The sequence below is a fragment of the Melopsittacus undulatus genome, chromosome 6 (assembly GCF_012275295.1).
Source record: "Melopsittacus undulatus isolate bMelUnd1 chromosome 6, bMelUnd1.mat.Z, whole genome shotgun sequence".
In the NCBI taxonomy this organism is placed as follows: domain Eukaryota; kingdom Metazoa; phylum Chordata; class Aves; order Psittaciformes; family Psittaculidae; genus Melopsittacus; species Melopsittacus undulatus.
This window is the reverse complement of record NC_047532.1, coordinates 55,839,249-55,858,896: the sequence shown is the minus strand read 5'-3', so window position 1 is coordinate 55,858,896 and position 19,648 is coordinate 55,839,249. Positions and strand designations below refer to the sequence as shown.

At 35.5% G+C, this 19,648-nt stretch overlaps 1 protein-coding gene across 1 annotated transcript in view; it reads right to left on the bottom strand.

Moving 5' to 3' along the window:
- Nucleotides 1-2,245: 2,245 nt before the first annotated feature.
- Nucleotides 2,246-19,648, bottom strand: part of CDC73 (cell division cycle 73) — a 110,894-nt gene continuing 93,491 nt past the window's right edge. Inside the window, exons 14-17 of the mRNA XM_005142888.3 lie at nucleotides 15,105-15,266; nucleotides 13,012-13,112; nucleotides 11,182-11,323; nucleotides 2,246-10,108 (exon numbers count right to left, since the gene is read on the bottom strand). Coding sequence (XP_005142945.1) covers nucleotides 10,072-10,108; nucleotides 11,182-11,323; nucleotides 13,012-13,112; nucleotides 15,105-15,266 — 442 coding nt within the window. The 3' untranslated portion in view covers nucleotides 2,246-10,071. The remainder of the gene's footprint in view (nucleotides 10,109-11,181; nucleotides 11,324-13,011; nucleotides 13,113-15,104; nucleotides 15,267-19,648) is intronic.

Genomic DNA, 19,648 nt, shown 5'->3' with positions numbered 1-19,648 from the left:
CTTGAGTACTTTCAGTGAGAAATTAAGTTCCACCATTTTGTGGGCAACCGATTCCTGTGCTGAATTGCTCTAATGAAGATAACTTTCTTTTGTCCAGTTTCCCCTGAAGCAACTTCTCCCTGTTGCCTCCTGTGTTATTGCGCATCTGTGTGAAGAACCGCCATCTCCTCTACAGTTGTGTTTTAGGTACAGGAAAACACAGTACATCTTACCCAAGCATCCAAAATGACCATGTTAATTTCCAGTGATGAAATAACACTGAAGTCAGATGGGGAACCCAGTAAACATGGGAGCAGCATACTACAGGAAAAATAAGAAAACAAACAAACAACACCCCCCCCACCCCCCAAAAAAAACCAACTACCAAACTAAACCCAAAACCACCAAAAATTGCATCTTCTTAGGGGAAAAGTAACACTGACAAATTGTATCTGTACCTCTGAAAAGTGAAATCCGAGTAGCCTCTTTACATTGGTTACATTTACACACAACCTCCACTTTAAAAATGTTTTGTGTAACACGAGTTCCCAAAAGGACTAGTTGGAGGGTCTGCATAAGCCACAAAGTGACCTCCACCTCTGGAGCATCAAACTCAAGATGAAGGCTACACAAGTTTTAGATTACACAAGTCTTTCACTTACCCTGAAGGCTTAGAAGATCCTTCCACATCAACCGTATTCACAGTAACAGAAACCTAAGTTACACAGGATTCTCTTTTATATGAAATATAGTTTGGTCATTCTTGACCTTTTTTCAACAGGTGCACCTGCACTGGTGCTGCAGTTTGAACAAGGAACTTGTTCCCACAGAAAAGCTAAACATTCCCCCATTAATTTGCCTGTACTCTGTTGTTGCACGCTATGTAGAATTTCCACATCAAATTTAGATAAATACTGGAAATACTTGATCTAGAATCATTAATTTTCTTTCTTTCTGCTCTTTTGCAATCGTAATAGTTAAGGACACCTTTGGGAAATGACAGAAAAATTGTAGTACCTCTGCATGACACAATATTAGGGTTTGCACTTTGGTAAATCAGGTTTACCAGTCTGATGAAGGACGCAGGTATTATTTCAAATAACTGGAGTTACAAGGGATGTAACAGAAGGGTAGATGTTAATAGCTCAGCATTTCTTTGTAAAGTGCACAAGGCATGCCACTTAGAAGCGTAAGCCAACAGCAAACAGATTTTTTGCATTCCAAGCATGTATGTTGTGAATGCTCCATCCCTGGCAGTGTTCAAGGCCAGGCTGGATGAAACCTTGGGTGATACGGTTTAGTGTGAGGTGTCCCTGCCCATGGCAGGGGGGTTGGAACTAGATTATCTTGAGGTCCTTTCCAACCCTAACTATTCTATGATTCTATGTTACGTGTTTGGACTTGCTACGTTCACAGGAAGGCAAAGATGTTACCAAACCCTGGTGTCTTTGGGTAAAAGCAATTAATTTCTAGAAAATTTAAAGATTAAAAGCAATCCATCTCAAAATCAATACTATGTAAAATAATTTTTATTGTGTTATGGCATTGATGATGCAAAATGAAACTGGCCCCATGTAAGCAGCTGTTTTCTCAAACACAGGTGTGGACTTTTTAAGCTTTTTCCTTACTTTAAAATACTTGATAAATTTTTAAAATTTGTGATCAATTTCCATTAGCAGAAAACCTGCTGTCTTTAGCAGTTATCACCCACATACTAAGCTAATGTAAAGGCCATCTCAGTTTACCTCATGACTTAATTTAGGGATTTGCAGGGTCAGCTAGCTTACCCAGGAAGGGTGCAGTAGTTCTCAGAGTCAGACAACCACTTCATTAAGATTGTTTCAGCTGCACATTCTAATAAAGCAATTGTCATGAGGAAAAAGTAGTATCATTTTTATCACGTAAAACTTATCCCAAACATTCCTATATAGACTTTTCCCTGAAGTTTCAGATAATAAAGTACATATCATTTCCTTTAACCTCCAGAGCCTAACCCCACAGCAAAATAAAGTTGACCCCAAATAAATGGTTGCCTGTAGGTTCTCTAGAAATACAACTCCTTTGATGGTTCTGAACCTCATCACCTTATCATCATTGAATGACATAGCAGAACCCCCATTTCTCTGGCTTGTTGCTAAAAGCTTCAAGGTTATTGCTGGTTTTTAAGGAGTCTTTTAGTCTGCAGACAATGCCATACGCTGCATTGCTAAGTGTGGTAGGGAACATAAAGAGGTGCATTAAAGAAACCCAGACATTTATCTCTGTATTTCAGATACAAACATCTCATGTTTTACTACTATAAATTGAATTGCTTTTACAGAAATAAAAAGTATGCAGGTACTGCGATACAGCAGAAAGATGGGAGACTGAGAAAACAACTGAAAGTAAACGCTGTGAAAGAATCAATGGACAGAAGAAAATGGCTACAGGCTGAGATCTGTGGGAATGAGGACTTACGTACTTGTGGTGTTGTGCTCCCTAAATCCCAATACTAAGCAATGACCAAAATCCACTTATTTTTCCAGTTTTCTACTATGTGTCCCTTCCCAGATACACTACCACCTGCAATGGACATAATTTCCTTTTGCAAGAAACACTGTATACTTGAGGAGCTAAAAATTAAGAAAATATTTACACCCACCCCCTCCCTTGATGTGACTGGTAACACATGTGACGCATTAATCCCAGAAATAACAGTATAAATCACGATTCCAGAATGTAAGAAGAGAAGCACATTAAAAAATATGTTGCACAAAGCATCGCTGGGCTGGCGATGGCAAGTTTATTACCTTTTGGACTTTCAAACCAAGTGAATGATAAGAATGTTTTGAAGATACCTGCATGACATTTCAGGACTATCTCCTATTAAACAGATAAATCCTTGACATATTCAATGCATTTAGCAGATTTTTGGAAGATGCTGTTCTGCTCAAGTTCTCAAAAGACTATTTCTTGCTTTTCAGAACAGCTAGAGAACACAGACTTCTTCAGTCTGTATCAGTGTAAAAATAAGCCTCCCAAGAGGCAATTATTAAATGCAGAGGCCTCTTTACCCATAATTTCTTATGTAGCTTAGTTACTATATTGATTATTTTATGGCCAAATGTCAAATTTGTGCTGAAAAAAAATTTCCACATATGGAGAGCACTGCAGTTTAATTTCGAGACATTACAAAAGTAATGATGTAAAAAATTACAACGTGCACCATGAGGGATACACACTTTTCTCAGTGGAAAAACGTGAATGTATATGCATATAAACACAAAATTAACTATAATTTTGTACTTAATTTTGTACTTACAAGATCAACCAGCTGCCTTGATATTTAGGGAAAAGGCTAGATGAACAGACAAACAGGTATTGAATAAAGCCAGAAAAATCAATAATATTAAATGCAAAAACTAATCAAATTCAAAAGGGATTTTATATCACTAAGTTTGTGGATCGTTCAATTTGGTAAAGCTAAACCAAGACTAAAGGGAAAGTAATTTAGGGCATTAATCCACAGAAACAAATTTGTTCTACACAAATTTATGAATTGTTGTAAACATATTTCAGTTTAGTAATCTCACTTTAGGAAGCTTTTCTGTGTTTGGATTTATTTATTTTTAAATCTTTAATCCTATTGTTCTCTTTTTAGCAACTTTTAAGCAACCAGACTAATTGCTTCCATCATGCATAAAACAGAGGCTCTTTCATACAAGTTTTATTACAGAAGATATCTCTCTCCAGTGAAACTTGACATCCTAAGTTTCACACAAGATGCAACAACTGAATTTAAACAAAGATAGGTCAATGAATGCCTGAAAATATTCTTACCCATATGATGCAGCTATACATAACATTCTGAAGTAATTAATCTTCTACTCTAACACCTGTTATTCACAGGATCTTCAGCAGTGACATCTGTATAAGTAAAAGCAGAGTACTGCTAAATAATTTTACTCATTTAAGCTACATCTTTCTAAAACCCACAGACATACTTCCAATAGCATGTCATTAGCATCAAGAAAATCAGGACAGCCATTCTCAGGAATACCAGAATGAACACCTGGTAGAAACCAAAAAAAAAACCAGGGGATTTGAATATACAAAAGATCATCTCCTTCCTCACTGAAGTGATGATGAGTCAGAACACCAGAACTGAAGAAGGGGCAGAGGCAGCTGATGAGGCACCAGTCAGTTACACTATTGTCTGTGAAGGTATGAACTTTTTAAGGGCATGCTGTGAAATTTATCAGTAACTCATAGCCCTAGAAAATAATCAAATCTTGGGATTTCAACTTCTAGATTTAGTCACTGTAGTCGCCACACAGTTCTTACTAAACTGAAAATAGCTCTATTACAAGTGTTGAATAGCACCTGAAAAACAAGTATCAATTTTTTGTTTTCTTCTCATAATTTTATTAGACTTGTCTCTCTTCAATAACAAAACTAGGGTGCTCCTCAAATAACTTGCCAGCTGCTGAACATGCACTGTCAGGTGATTGCTTACATTTCATTCAGTTTCAGGTTAAGACTGACTCAACTCAGTGGAGCTCAGGATAACTACTCATCATTCTGCTCCTAATACTTACAGTAAGTAATAGGGAGTAACAGTGAGAAATCTACAATTAAAGATCATTGGAAAATAAGTAGAGATATTATAACAATTAGTATGCCTTTGGTAGTTTTATGTTCAAAACCTCAAAGCTCCTGATATTACAGGTCAGAATTAATCTAGAACGAAGCATGATGAAGTATTCAGTAGCTCACACCTGCACTTTTTATTTATTTTTTAATGTTTGTAAGCAACTCTTTGATACATAGCACAAGGGCTTGTGCTTCTGCCCTGTTTGTGCACTGATGAAGACAGGGCAGAGGAGTAATTCATGGATGTGCACTGAGCTGAGGTACTCAGAAACCCTGCACCTTTGGGAGCAGTCCCAATCTGGGAGAAACAAACAGAAATAAGTCAAGGAAGAACTGAGGGACTGCTTGGGTCTCCTGGACAGGGTTTCAAGAGGGCAGGAACAACTGAAAAATTAGAAGCACTCTCTCCAAGACATTTTTTTACATCCTACTTCACCAATAAAAATCCATTCAGAATTATGGAACTACAGGGTTGGCCCTGACTGACAGGAACAAAATAAACATTTATTCTTTCACAGCTGACTACTGCATTCAAAAAAGACACTTCACCTTTGGAAGTCCACAAGACATTTTTGTCAAGAATTCTCAGACTTAAGCTGATACTGAACCATTAACTCCGTAAAATCATCATTGTCTAGTCTTAAATATTATGTCAAGTAGCAAAACATAAAAAAGATTAAAATTTAGGTATACAGTCATTAAGCACAAGTTTGACAGTTACTTGTAAAGGTTTAACCTCATGAGAAGTTTGTGTTCTTTCACTCAAGAGTGGCTGTCCCCATCAGATTCTTGTGAGATTTCATTTTAACTTGAATCTTCAAAACCCCTGCTAAAATTTGGGCCCAGTGACAGAGGCCAGAATTTATAATCTACCAACTCATTTAACCAGACTTTCAGTAATTGCAGCTAAAGATTTACCTCTGACAGTTTTCAGTGATGCAGACACCTTGCGTAAAGCAACTAACAAGCTCTTCTGAATTTGAAATAAAGGAAACCACAGCAAAAGAATTTAAAGATGCAAATAAAAAACATAAACCAAGATATTTTTCTTACAGATTTTATGTACCACCTCGTATCTTTCAATTTTACATGTGAACTAGTGCCTGCAATAAAGTTCCAAGCATTCGAGATTGTTCTTTGCATTTGCATTCTAAATAAAAAAAATTAAAAATTTGTTAAAATCAACAGTAAGTCAGTCTAGATGCACGGCCTGTCGCTGTGTACTACCTACAAATGAATCTTGCTTGATTAAATCTCATTATTTGCAAACTTGCCCTCTGTGATAGCATCACCAATGAGAAGAATGACCTACAGACATGCCAATGACAGCTGAACAATGGGCTCCACGTTACCCACTGAATCATAGTTCCATTAAGAAACCATCTTTATCTGTCAAGTTCTGAACTACGCTTAAACAACTTTAAGTATGAAGTGATTTGTTTTCAATCACAGAAGTGCTGTATTGTCTTAGGGCAAAACCAAATCAAAGAAAGTAAACTAACACAACTGCTACTGAAGTACACAGTTGTTCAGCAACTCTTAAGCACAACTTAAGCCATCTCTTAAGAAACAAAAAATCAGTCAAGTAACAAATGAGAAACTTGGAATATGACATTTGGAGAATCCAGTTTGTGGTACATTTTTCCACAGATTAGCTGAACTACTTGGCCAACAGTTTCTTCAGGCAGGGATTTTAACTTTCATGAGCACATTGCTCTAATAAAGTACTTGGCATTAGTTATGGCTTTTGCATTAAAATGCATTCATGACATTAAATTTTAAAATCACTAAGCCATTACTTTTGATCAGGGGTTTGTTTTTTTTTTCTGTATAGTGTTTGCAAGAATTAGCAACCAAGTGCATATTTCACCAGCAAAAGAATGAAAGCTGTACTAATAAAACTTACTTTTGCAGGTCCCTGCAGAGAACGGTAATATTTTATACCCTGACTGCATACCAAATGAATGCCAAAACCAAATTTGTTGTTCTGATAAAGGCTTATCTGTCACATAATAACGTACCTATTCGATTTATGATCAAGGGCAAATTAACACACGATGTCATATCTACATTTTCTTCTGTATTCAGAAATAAAAAGACAGCATTGCAGAACAGTTCTATAAATTGCCTAGCTCAAGCACTGACTTTAGTACCTATTTGTGAAAGCATTTTCCTACAAAAATTTCCAGGTAATAACTAAACAGCTGAGCCTACTCAGTTGAGGCTGCTTATCTGCAGTTTATTCAGGTATGCAAGTCCTTTGGCTGCCCTATTCTACCTTAAAAAAAAAATCCCCCTTTGCCTTTGTTCAGGGCAGCATTCAGAAAGCTCAAATGGTATAAATCATGGGCATTTTAGTTTTTAGTATAAAATCGCTACTTCAGACATACCTACTGGCCCCTATAACCTTGCTACTAAAAGAAATAATCACCTGCTGACAGTAAGGGAGCCCAGTAACAGACTTCAAAACAGCTTTCATCTTGTTATATCTTGTTTCATCTCATTCACCTTGTACTTATGGAACAGTTTAGAGTTATGACAGTTAAGATGTTTAATAGAAACAACCAATTTGATATCCAATTCCAATGCTAGTAACATTCTACTGTTAATAAACTACAGTCAGTGAAATAGCTCAGTTTTAGTTATGTGTTTTAATTGAGTACAATTTACATGCTCTATACACCTCTAAGTAGTGCATCCAATTCACTCAACGAGGAGAATGCAGCTCACTAAAACAGATGTCTGATCCTCCAGCTTCCCCAGTTCTTAGTTCCTTTATTACTCTACATTAACTTGCAGATAAATAAAGCTTAAGTATCTAAAATTCCAGCTGTGCTGGAAAATGCTGTTGTAAGGCTAAGTTTTTAAGTCCAAATAGTTTCATAACCTATGTGCAGTTACTTATGAAGGCAGCAGGAATGCTATTCTGACAACCTAATTAAACTTCCAATAATGTCAGCAGGAATCTGATTGCAAAATGGCTCATTTTATAAACATCACTGCTTTTATGACTGACAAAAATATGCACTATCAGGTGCCAACTCCTTCACAAATACATATTTTACAACTTGTAAACTGCTTGCAAATACAAAATTCTATGATTTTAAAGGTCTACGCTCAATCCATAAAAAATAGCACAGTTCATACAAAGATGTCACTGATTTTGTTCTGCCAGTTTCACGTCCACGTAACTTCATTAGTTTCAGAGAAGTTACTCCCAGTATATACATAAATTTATATCTAAATCAAGCCATCATCTGTATACAGTAACTGAGATTACACGTGTTTAAAACAAGTGAAATACAGGACAGAAAAAACATAACTGGACCTTGCCTATTTGAAGACCACTATACAGTCTGTATGCCACAGTGCACATAAAGCACACATTTCTTCAGAATTTGCTTTAAAAGTTTGCTGCCCACTGCAGAAGTCTCCTGAAAACTGCATGGGCCCTGAAGTGCTGAATAAATCTGGGTAAACAAACAACACCCAAACACAGTTCTAATAGGAAATGCTTGAGAGTTAAAACCCCATACATGATATCCCATTTTTTAAAGCAGTAATGAACCCTAAACTGAACCACTTCCTCATAGTTGTGATTGCTTGGCTGAAAGCCGTTACAGCTTTTCTAATTATAGCACAGGTTAAAACAAGGTATTGAATGATTTAGTTCACTCATGTATGACATGGATACATTTATAATGCGTTTAAGGACTGGAGAAAAACAGTCATTTGGTACTGACCAACTGCCCACACAAATAGGAGTTCTTCTAGCACTTCTGTACTACCTGCTCTTCCCAATCACTTCACAGAATCCATTTAAAAAGCCAGTGCCAACTTCTTCTAATATTGGAGTAACTGGAGTTTTTTGTTTGGAGATTTGGGTTTTTTTACATTTCTATTAAGACCACCTAAAAACAGCAGTCTTGATACAGCAGGGATGGAAATACATAATTAAAAGTCAGACCTCACAGTCCTCAGATTTCAGAAACAGTTCTAAAAATCTCTTAGGGAGATGTGCCTTCTGATTTTATTAAAAATGAAGGTAACATCAAAAAGCAAAACTAAAGAAGAATAGGACAGAACATTTTACTTTTGTCAAATCTTAAAGTATATTAAGAAAAAATGGTTTGGAACTTCAAGAACAGGAATATAAACATGTATTTTGTGTTGCAGAAAAATTCATGCGGGTGTTACAGTAATTGATCTTTCTCTACATCCACTGGTATGCCACATCGACTTAACATTATTAAATAGATACAGAGATACCATAACTTCATACGAATACCAGGGTCTTCTGGCCTCATACTGCAGCTCAAACAAATTGTTCTTTGGTAACTGGAGTAGGTTCATTTTCTGTTCCAATGAAGGACTGTTAGAAGGCCATATTAGCCACTCATGTCAGAAAATTACAACTCCTGTAAACATAGGCTGGGCTACTTTTGTCACAAGAAAATAGTAGTAGAGGTGGTATTAGAGTTATAAATGCAGAGAAGTTAAAATTATTCATTCCTTGTGGTGGCTGTTTCAGGAGGAAAAAAAAAATCCAAACTCTCTCCTCTATTCACTGTTTAATCTAGGTAACATTCAGACTCATATGTAAAGGCATTTTGATAGATGGGAATCTACACATGCACACTTCCAGTTTAAAGAGACCTGTGTGGAGAATGGCAATTTAAAATTAGCATGACTTGAAGGTATTCCTATAATGAAGTTTAAAGATTTAGTAAACTGGGACATTACAAACCCAAAAAAGTCTTTCTAGATTTTTCATCTTCCCTTTTTCAACAAAGACTGACAGAATATACATATACAGGTTGACATGTTGATTTATCCAAAACAATTTTCACTTTGCTCAATTTCTAAGTCCTATTGACTAAAATGTAATAGAATCCACAACAAAATTTTTTCAGTAAGTAAAACAATATGTAAAGAAAACCAAAACTAAGCTCAGAAGCTAAGTGGTTTAGAAAGCCTGGTAACATCTATGTGTGCATAAGTGTGTCTGATTTGTTTTATACATTATATATATAGACACACACACACATATATATACACACACGTGTGCACATGCGCACACACACACATTTTTAACCTGCAGTGAAGATCAATCTATTTTCTAATACGGAACAAAACACATCATTTAAAAATGTGGCTAATTTTAACAAAACTGAGAAGAAACTCCTGCTATCAAAATATACAATTTGGATTGCAGACTAGAGGCTAACAACATTAAAAAAATAGTTTTAAGCAAAACCCCTTTGCTTCTGAAGAACAACAGGTGTCAACCTGCCATAGCATGAAGCCTCCAAACAAGATTTTATAAAAAGTTTAAACTGTGACCCTTCCTTGTTTGTAAAGTTCTTGACATATCATATAGTGCGAGCTCTGGTCTCCAAACTGGATCCCCTTTCATTTTTCTCAATCCATACTTCAGGAAATAAATGGCAGTTGAAGGATTCAGAATCTCAAGTGAGATTTGTGCTTTACCATATACCTGAAAAAAATCAACAGAAGACAACATTACTATTCTTTCAGTATCTATAGAAATTTTACTCCAAGGAACAATATGCCCAGACTTTGTTAAAACAAAACTCTTAAGAGAACTGGCAAGTGGCCAAAGAGATACAATGTGTAATTTATATGCCATATAGGTCTGCATTATACACAGTATTTGGTCCACTGAAAGACAATCAGCTGTTTGTTTCGAAGAAAATGCATGTTTACCAAGGCATTACATGACTTCTTGTATTGGAAGACTGTTGTTAAAGGTAACTGTAGTTCATTCTGGGCATTCAGAAATATCGTTTAGATGAGACTTAAATAAGAAGCCATAGAAAGTTTGATGGTTTGAATTATTTTGACAATTCCTATAGGATTTGCCTTTTTGAAGTTCACTCAATCATTCAAGCAGTTTGCTGTGCAATCAGCATGAAAAGATTAAACATTCATGAAATGCAGTGACTTCTGCTTTCCCTCAGTATTTCTTCAACTGCTTCACGATAAGAAAGTTTTCTTCTCTATAACATGAAAAGGTATCACAAGGAACTTCCTATTCTGAGATGGTTCTGAACAACAAAGACATAGAGTCAGAAACAATGCTGCTTTTCACAGACCTCTGGTGCCACTCCATCCCTTGCTTCTCACAAAAGGCAGGGGTAAGTACTTGGAAGACTGTCATCTAGTAAGATGTAAAGAGGACAGAGGAGAGCTTTTAAGCTCAGGACTGCAGTTCAAGGGGAGGGCTGGGGGAGCTCTACATCAACTAGCTTGTTCTCGAGTCCTTTCCTTCTGTTTAAAGGGATGTGGGGAATCACAGTACTAATCACTGATTAAAAGTAACTACCCTTCCTTAAAATCCATGCATATTACACTTTGGAGATTTTTATTTACTGTTCATAATAAAGTACAGTGGTGTATATTTAACTGTATCATCAAAGAAAATTTGAATAAGCAGTATTTTCAAGCTAAAACACTGTTCAATCTTCAAGTTGTACACAATTCCCTTGATGCCATAACTTTTCATTCTCAACAAACATGAGCATACAGGATTTTGAACAGGAAATATACCTGTCCAAAGTTTCCCAGAAGCGTAGAAATACTGGCCTGTCCAAGTGTCTTTTGTGGTAGCTTAGTTCTAACACTGTTACATCCCATTTCTGTACATTTGGATCCAGACGTACTTCATCATATTTGAGATGAAAAGCTTTAACTATAGGAAACAGGAAAACATTCAGTAAACAAACATGATGACTCTGCAGTATTTCATTATTAATCAAAAAGGATTCCAACCACATTGCTCTTTTTTCAAAATAAAGCCTGAGAAGAAACTTAATGAGCCCACTATCTCCCAAGAAAGTTGACTAGTTAATAAACGGAACTGTGCTAAATATACTGGTTAGTGGCCAATATCAGGCTCTCCTGATATTATTACAGGTTTAAGTTAAAGGGCAGCCCCTAATTTTAGATGCATAGATTCCAGGAGAACATCAAAAACTCATTGCCAATTCAAGCACATCTGCCTTGGGAAACAAAGATGATCCTTCTGAAAATCTTTGACGTGTCCAAGAATCAAGAAAAAAGAAAAAACAAAAGGCATTTCTGCAACCAGGGAGAAGGAAGCATGGCTATTTCACAAAAGCCTATACAGAAGACTGTTAGCTGAATGCCAGTGTAATCCCCAAATGCTACATGAAACATTGTGAGAAATTTTATAGCTGCCACTTTCCCCTGATATATTGATTACTCAGGGTAAAAATGGTAAAATATTAACAGTTATTTTGCTCTTGGGAAGTACTGTCACATGTGAATTACGTAAAGGCCAAGCGTTAACACAGTAAGTATTAAAATCTTGAAATTCTTCATCATTTCCTTAGCCAAATAATAGTTTTGACATAATCCAGTGCGAAGTATTTGAGTCTTGTACAGCTCCTATCTGGTAACACATTAGATACATTTTTCTATTTTGGTTATTACTGGAGAAGTAAAGCAGAAGCATATAACCAAGCTAGTGAAAATTAGTTATTCTTAGTGCCACGGTCAGACATTTTTCTGGTACTACACTCTGTTTTTAGTTTCTCAAAATTCACCTTAAATTTTAGCCAAATAGCTGAAATGAAGAATAATTAAGCAAACAAATAAAATCCCCAAACCCCACAAAAACCTTAGTTCCTTTTTCCAGATACAGGTGGATATGCAATGATATACCCACAAGCTTTCTAGAACTGTATCTGAAATCAGCTTGCTGGTTTTTTCCTACTAACTCAAGAAGTGATCATCTGTCTTGTGTCACTGCCACATAAATTTCCAAGTTTTGTGAACAAAACCCATGCATACATATAATTTACCTTTGCTAAATGATGTTGCATGTTTTAAAATAACTCTGGAGAAAGGAAGATATACTGGGGCTATGCATTTACGGAAAACTTAATCGACACCTGACAGAGTCTCTGCATTAATGTTAAATGATACAGAGCAGAAGACAATCCAATTCTGCATCTGAAATGAATCAGTATTAAAGTGCATTAACTTTATTATTATTACTATATATATTTATTATTAGTAGTAGTACACTACGTTCTCCAGGACCAAGACCTTTAAAATGGTATCCAAAATTAAATATATATTCTTGCTGTAAAGCTTTAATCAATTTAATTTGTGATTCAAGTGACATCACTTAAAATTTTATCTCAAACACTGACTTGTAAATGCAGAAATAACCTTGCTTGCAATATGAACATTAAACACTTAGACCACGTGTAAAGAAAACTGCTGAGGGCACATCTGCCACTGGTGCAGAGATCTAAGGCCCATCTTCTCAACCAGCAGCACTTTGATAAGATGTTGCCATAAGCATAAACACCCCAAAACACTTAAAACCAAAACAAAATTCCCCCTTACTTTTTGCAAAGATATCAACAGGGGATCCATCAGGCAAGAGCCAAGGCCAGCCTTTGAACTGCCAAGCAGGACCCTGTACAAACACTGCCACCACACGATCCCTATGAACACACAAAGAAATGGATGTGTTGATGGCCTTCAACATTTAAATTACACTCTCTTAAACAAATAATATACTATAGCATAATTTCTTATTTTAGTAACAGCAGTATAGCACATTTAACCACCATACCTCCAGCACAGCTGTTAAGAAAAGAAAGATTAATGTGACTTTTCTAGACTTACAGCTCCATCCCTCTGCAGAATGCAGCTCAGTTTCTCATGTGGCATTTATAAGAGGTCAAATCACATTTATTTCTGGTCATTACTACTTGGGTCTTAAAAAGTGGTCCAACAATGTTGAGGTAATCTTCTATGAACAAGAGTGCAAACTGAGATATATCAATTTAAAAGCCTTTATTCTGAATACTGTGAACTACTTCTCTAAAAATTTATTAGAAGAGACAACTGCTAAATTTCTGCAAAGGCCATCATTTATTGTAAGAGTACGAAACTGTTACCTGCTGTCCAACAAAATAAATCTGATGAAGATGAAGCTTTTATATTAAAAAAATTCAAAAACCCCCACCACCTTTAAGAAAAAATGACCTCCCATATAGGATCTATTTTTTTTCTTGAACATTTACATCATCCAACCATGGTCCCTAGCTACTACAATAAATAGTTACCTCCCTAATCCCCAAATTTAATTCATCATAAAATCTACTAAATCTCAAAGGGAAAAGAATGAGGAAGGTGGAGTTCAGGGATTTTTTGTTTGGTTGGGGATTATTTTTTTTTAAACAGATTAAAGTTTTGCCATTTAAAATGATGCTGCAGGCTTCGTAATGGCTAATAGAAAAAAAAACTATCCCAAAAAAACTCCAAACAAAAGCAGTGACATGTTAATTTCTAGATATTTATATCTAATTCTCCCTTGGATAAAATCAAGCTGAAAACCCACACCACTTCATCTCCTTGTTCAGAAGCACCTTAGGAACCATTATAGACAGCTCTTAAACTGTTTAATGATCAAACCTTTAAGTGCTGTCTGCCCTTTAGAGTTTCAAAACCATGGATTTCTGGTAAGTTCAAGTTCTCAAAACAGAAAACGATTAATTCAGGAACAGGACCTTTTCAAAGTATTCCTTGCTATTAAAATCTAATTTGGAAGTTACAAATCCACCAAAAATGTCACAAAGAGCATGCCCAAAATCTTCACACTTGGCAGGAAGAAATAAAAATGTTAGCTAATTCATTACATTAAATAATAAAAGATTTTTCTCCAGAATTTTCCCATTCAACAGGAAAAACATTTTTATAGCATTGAAGAATTGGCTACAGACAAAATAATCTGTTTCCAGCTATTTCTTAAAAAAGCTACCAATGATTCCCTTTCCTCAACTGGGGCTCTCTCTTCAGAAGGAGATTCCACCACTGAATCCAATTCAATGAATCTGATTCAGTACTGAAATCAAAGTTCAGCCTTTACTGCCTGATGCATTTTCTTTCTTGAACTATTAAAGAAGTTAAAATGTTAGATGCTTAAGGCCTGCAAACATATCTTTTCAATGTACTCTTATCCAGAAAGCAGACAAGAAAAGGAGGATTTTTCCTCTCAGTTCACATTTCAGCAACTTGCATACTACAGTATCACAAACTAGAAGTTAACATAAATATTTTGGGTGACATGGTTTAGTATGAGGTGTCCCTGCTCATGGCAGAGGGGGTGGAACTAAAATGATCTTGCAGTCCTTTCCAACCCTAACCATTTTATGATTCTACTCCTGTTTGAATTTCTGGCACATTTCCAGCAAACCCACTAAAACTAGTTGTGCTAGTCATACTGTTAAAATATGAAGTGTTGCAATTTCTTAAGATGTTTTAAGTCTGGTTTCATATTATTTTAACCTGAAGAAAAGACTCATATATGGTTAAGAGACAAATGCATTGTTATACCCATATATTCACTTTTCAGTAAACTTAGTAGCATTTTATTGGTCCCCCTGGATTCTCTTGGTTAAGAAACTTTGTAAAAGGGAAATATGTTTTACCAGTCTTGTGGCATAAGTTTCAGAGGTTGGTCTACTACTCGATAAGGTACAGTAACGCTGACTGTAGTTCCCCCAGGCTGTATCTGGTCCTTCCTTCTCTGTATTAGAGTTTCATTCTCTCGCTGACAGCCTTGTTTTTTCTTTTCATCTGATGGTACAAACCTTGGGGAATAAAGAAACAGTCAGTAGACAAAAGCAATTTATTTGATATAATCAGCAGGAAAAGCAACACATTTATCAGAACTTTGCATTATTGGAAAAGATCACTGAAGCAATCTCATTTTCACTATGCCAAGCCTCCATCACTGCACATTCAGAACAACAAACAACAATATTTTATATGCCAAAATTATAAAAATCAGTCATACTAAAAGGTCTTCTGCTCCTCAAAACTATGGCTGACCTGTTCTTACACATTTGGGGCACTCTCTGCAATAAACACCAAGATCACAACCTGCTAAATGGCCATAACTCATTCTTTTTAGTGATCAAGGGTAACATGGGAAAGCTTTGGCACTAAGAAACAATTGATTCTAGAAGTAAATTTTGGAGTTCTTGCTCTTGGAACCACCAGAATTATGTTCTCTCAAGAAAGACAGGGGTTTTGGACAGAATGGTTTTTCAGCGAGGTTTTATTTTTTTTGGATGATGGTGATTTGACATTATCAATCACTCATTTGTCTACCAAGATGTATATTACAATGCTGAATTTATGAGTTTTTCTAAATAGCTTTTCTGATAGTTAAGTGCTCAGAAAATAAGGATAACATGATCCTCATGTCTTACGTAATCTCTGTATGATAAAAAAAAATGCTTAAAATGTAAACCCCCCAAAATGAATTATGGATCTTTCATCTTTCAGCACCCAACTTAAAAATCCAAATGCAATTCCATTTCAAGAGTCACTTTTTTATTGCAATAGTAAAATAAAATACACAGAACAGTTCTCAAAACTGGCGTCATAAATGTCAGAGTAGCGTAAAACTTTTTATTGATGAATCTCTGTGGATTTTATTAAAAGGAAAGATAACAAAATCACGCATTTTATACAACTAAAACCATGTCAACAGACAGATAAAAAGATAAAGTGATGTGACCACTATCACGTACTAGACCAGCAGAAGAGCAGGATTCATACCCATGTTCTCCTAATACTCTATTCAGAACCACCCAGCTGCACTACTAACACTGTTTGCCACTGACATTTAATTTCCAAAACAGCTGATACAAAGAAATACTGTTTCACTTAACTGCAAGTAACCAGTATTGCTGCTACATTTTAAAAGCACAATACTCCACATAATTGGTAAGATTTCTCTTCATTATAGTACAGATGGTGCTTCTTAAAAGTTTACTACATTTTTTCAGTTAAGTTGCTTGCATCATTTCTATTTGTTCTCTTCAACCTCTTTCTATAACCTATTTGAATACTAAAAACCAATTTGAATGTGCTTGGACAGGCAAGACCACACTTCCTATCACTGGAAAAAGAGATGAAAAGAATGAAAAAATAAGTTAAAAAAAAAAAAAGTGCATTATTCAGAGAACTTGAAAATAGTTGTTTTTGCCAGCATTTCTTCAGAAAAACCCCAAGCAAACATGTTTTAAGACAGCACTTGGAAACTGTTGATAAATTTTCAAGCAATACTATTTTCCTTTCCTAATGAAAATAAACAAATTAAACCCCCTTATAATCTTCATGATTTAAGAGTCGTTCAAAAACAGAAAGTTACAACCAATTTGAGGCACTAGTCCAAATGCCTACAGCTGCACTGGAAAATTTAAACAAAACAAAACCAACAAACAACCTGCAAATTACTATAAATTGCACATTAAAGTTGGCTAGCACTGTAAATACAGAAAAAGCACTACAAATGCTAGAGGATAAGCTATCACTTAAATTATGCTTATCTGTGTAGTCCATGTATAGCACCACCATTCTACAGAAAATACAGACAAAAAGGCTTGTACAGGATACACTGGGGGAAGTACACTTCGGCCACCTAGAACATTATTTAAGAAAATGTCAAAAAACACTTTTAAAAGCCAAGTCACTTCACCAGTACTTAAAGTAATCAGAAAACAGCTCTACTTTGGTGGAAGCTACCAAACATGGCATCAGAATTAAGTATTTCTAGTCAAGTTGCTAATTTAAAAACTCAGAAGTGAGGTGCAACCTTAATCATAAACATGCATAATGGCCTGCCCTGCCAACACGCTTCAGGCTTTGCTTTGCCAGTAACTGATATGAATCTGTATTTTGTAACTTGAAGATTTGCTTGGTGGTCTTGAGCTTTTAAGAAAACCATTTATAAGTCTCTCCTCAGCAATCACAGCTAGGAAATTGGGGCTGGAAAATGGATTTTTTTTTCCTGTAAGTTTAAAAGTTACAAACACACTACCTTTCTCCTAACCATCTTCTACCCAAGTGGCAAGATCTATATGAAAAGCCAAGATCACCTAAAATGCAGAGAGCTAAAGAAGAATCATGTTCTTTATTACCTGTCCCATGCACTAAACGAGAACAAACTCTTACAGAATATGTAAATAAAACCCAAAGAGCCATACATACATTACCATCATAACTGAATATTCATCTGAATGAACAACAGCCTAAAAGGTCACATTTTAAATTTAATTTGTAAATGTGAAGAAGCAAACACATTTTAAATTGAAACAGGAAACCTAGCCATGTCTGCCATGTTAGACAAGAAACAATGCTGCTATTCTACAGAGCCTAACAATTTCATCACTCTATGTGACACCCCTCAAATTTGGCTGAAGTAGGCATCCTCAATTCTACTTCTACCTTTAAATACTTCCGTGTTTACAAAATCATTTTAACAGTAGTTGATTCAGAGTTTCACTCCATTTCAGCTAGAAAGTAAGTGTGTTACAGCCATTAAAGCACCATTCAGTTGTGCCTCAGCTATGTACCTTCTAGGCAACAGTTTCAGTTTTACTTACTGTAAAAATCTAAATGGTTCTGAACACATTTCTTAAGGACAGAACATGAAATATCTGAATTTTCTGAAGAAAAAAATCAATAAGCAGATTCACATGGAACAGTAGAGAAGATGACTGTCATTAACAAAGGCATTGAAAGAAATGCTTACATATAGGCACACACACACACAGAGTACACAAATAAATGACAGTTAAAGAAAGTTCATGAACTATATGCTAGCATTTCTGTGAACCATCTATTCAGTAAGCATAATAAAAGCCATGTGCTCAGAAATTGAGAATCAATAAAATTACTGTATGATTAGAAATATAATCATGGCTTGCTCCATCACTACCTAAACATAGAAGTCAAGCTTAAAAAAATCTGAGTATTAAAGAAAACACCAAAAATTCTCATCTTCTCTTGGGAATTATCTGCCACAATCCTATACTGGATGGTGTTAAGTACACAACTGTACTTGACACCCTTTTAATCACCCAAATCACTAGAACTGTGTTCTGAAACCCAGCTGTGTGAGAGCTTACTTTTTAATGACTTCTCATATTACTATTTCCTACTAAGAAAATATTAATTCCATAACTACTTAGAATCCATTTTTATACCCCAACTAGGAAACTAATAGCACTCAATTCCCTTGCTGTTAATTGACAAAATCATTATCCACATAAAACCTGGTGCACTCTCTCACTTTATAAAGACAGCAGGTTCCTTTCCTAAGGTAATAGGCAAGCAACTGACTAAAATCAAATTACAGGAGATAACTAGTAAGATACTAAGTGCTGAACTGTCCAAGTTACTCATGCCTAGGCTCTAAATGCACACCAATTGCTAGCAATAACTTTGAAACACTTACTGAAGACAAGTCAGCACTTTCTAGCCCCTAACTCAGGCATAGTGAAAAAAGCAGGAAAAGAGAGTAACATAACTCCAATGCTGGAAAGTAACAGAGATCACTGTAATACCCATAGGATTGTGTTTAGAACTATGACTTATTTTTACAACCCTCTAAATATTTTTGTTACATTACAGTATGAAAAGCTTCATGCACCTGTTTTTTTTCAAGAGAAGAAAGCTTTCTGTAATACAGCATCCGTGAATCTATCAGATAGTTTGCTCAGTATCAAAGCCACGTAAATCTCAGTGAGTTGCCTGGCCACATATGGTGAAGCCCATCATGACCGAAAACATCATCATAATAAAAATACATAATCATCATCTAATCATTTACATCTGCCTGATATAATTCCTGCCTCACTTTTGTTCCATGGAAAGGGAAAGTCTTACTTGATAAGCCTAACTTACATGCTCAAATACTTCATCTGGAAAGCCAAATTTTACACAGTAATTATCTAGTGTTGCATTCAGATAGCGATAAAAGAATAAAGTGTATTCTATAAAATATTTTTAAGAGGATTCACAATACACAAGATATTGCAGTTCTGATTTTAAAAGAAATTATAACTTATTAATATTTTATAAAAATCTCAATTTTTGTCTTGTACTTTGCTCCCTACAAAATCAGCCTTTAAAAAAATGGCTATCAAGAACATTAAGAATATTTGCATATTATATAGTA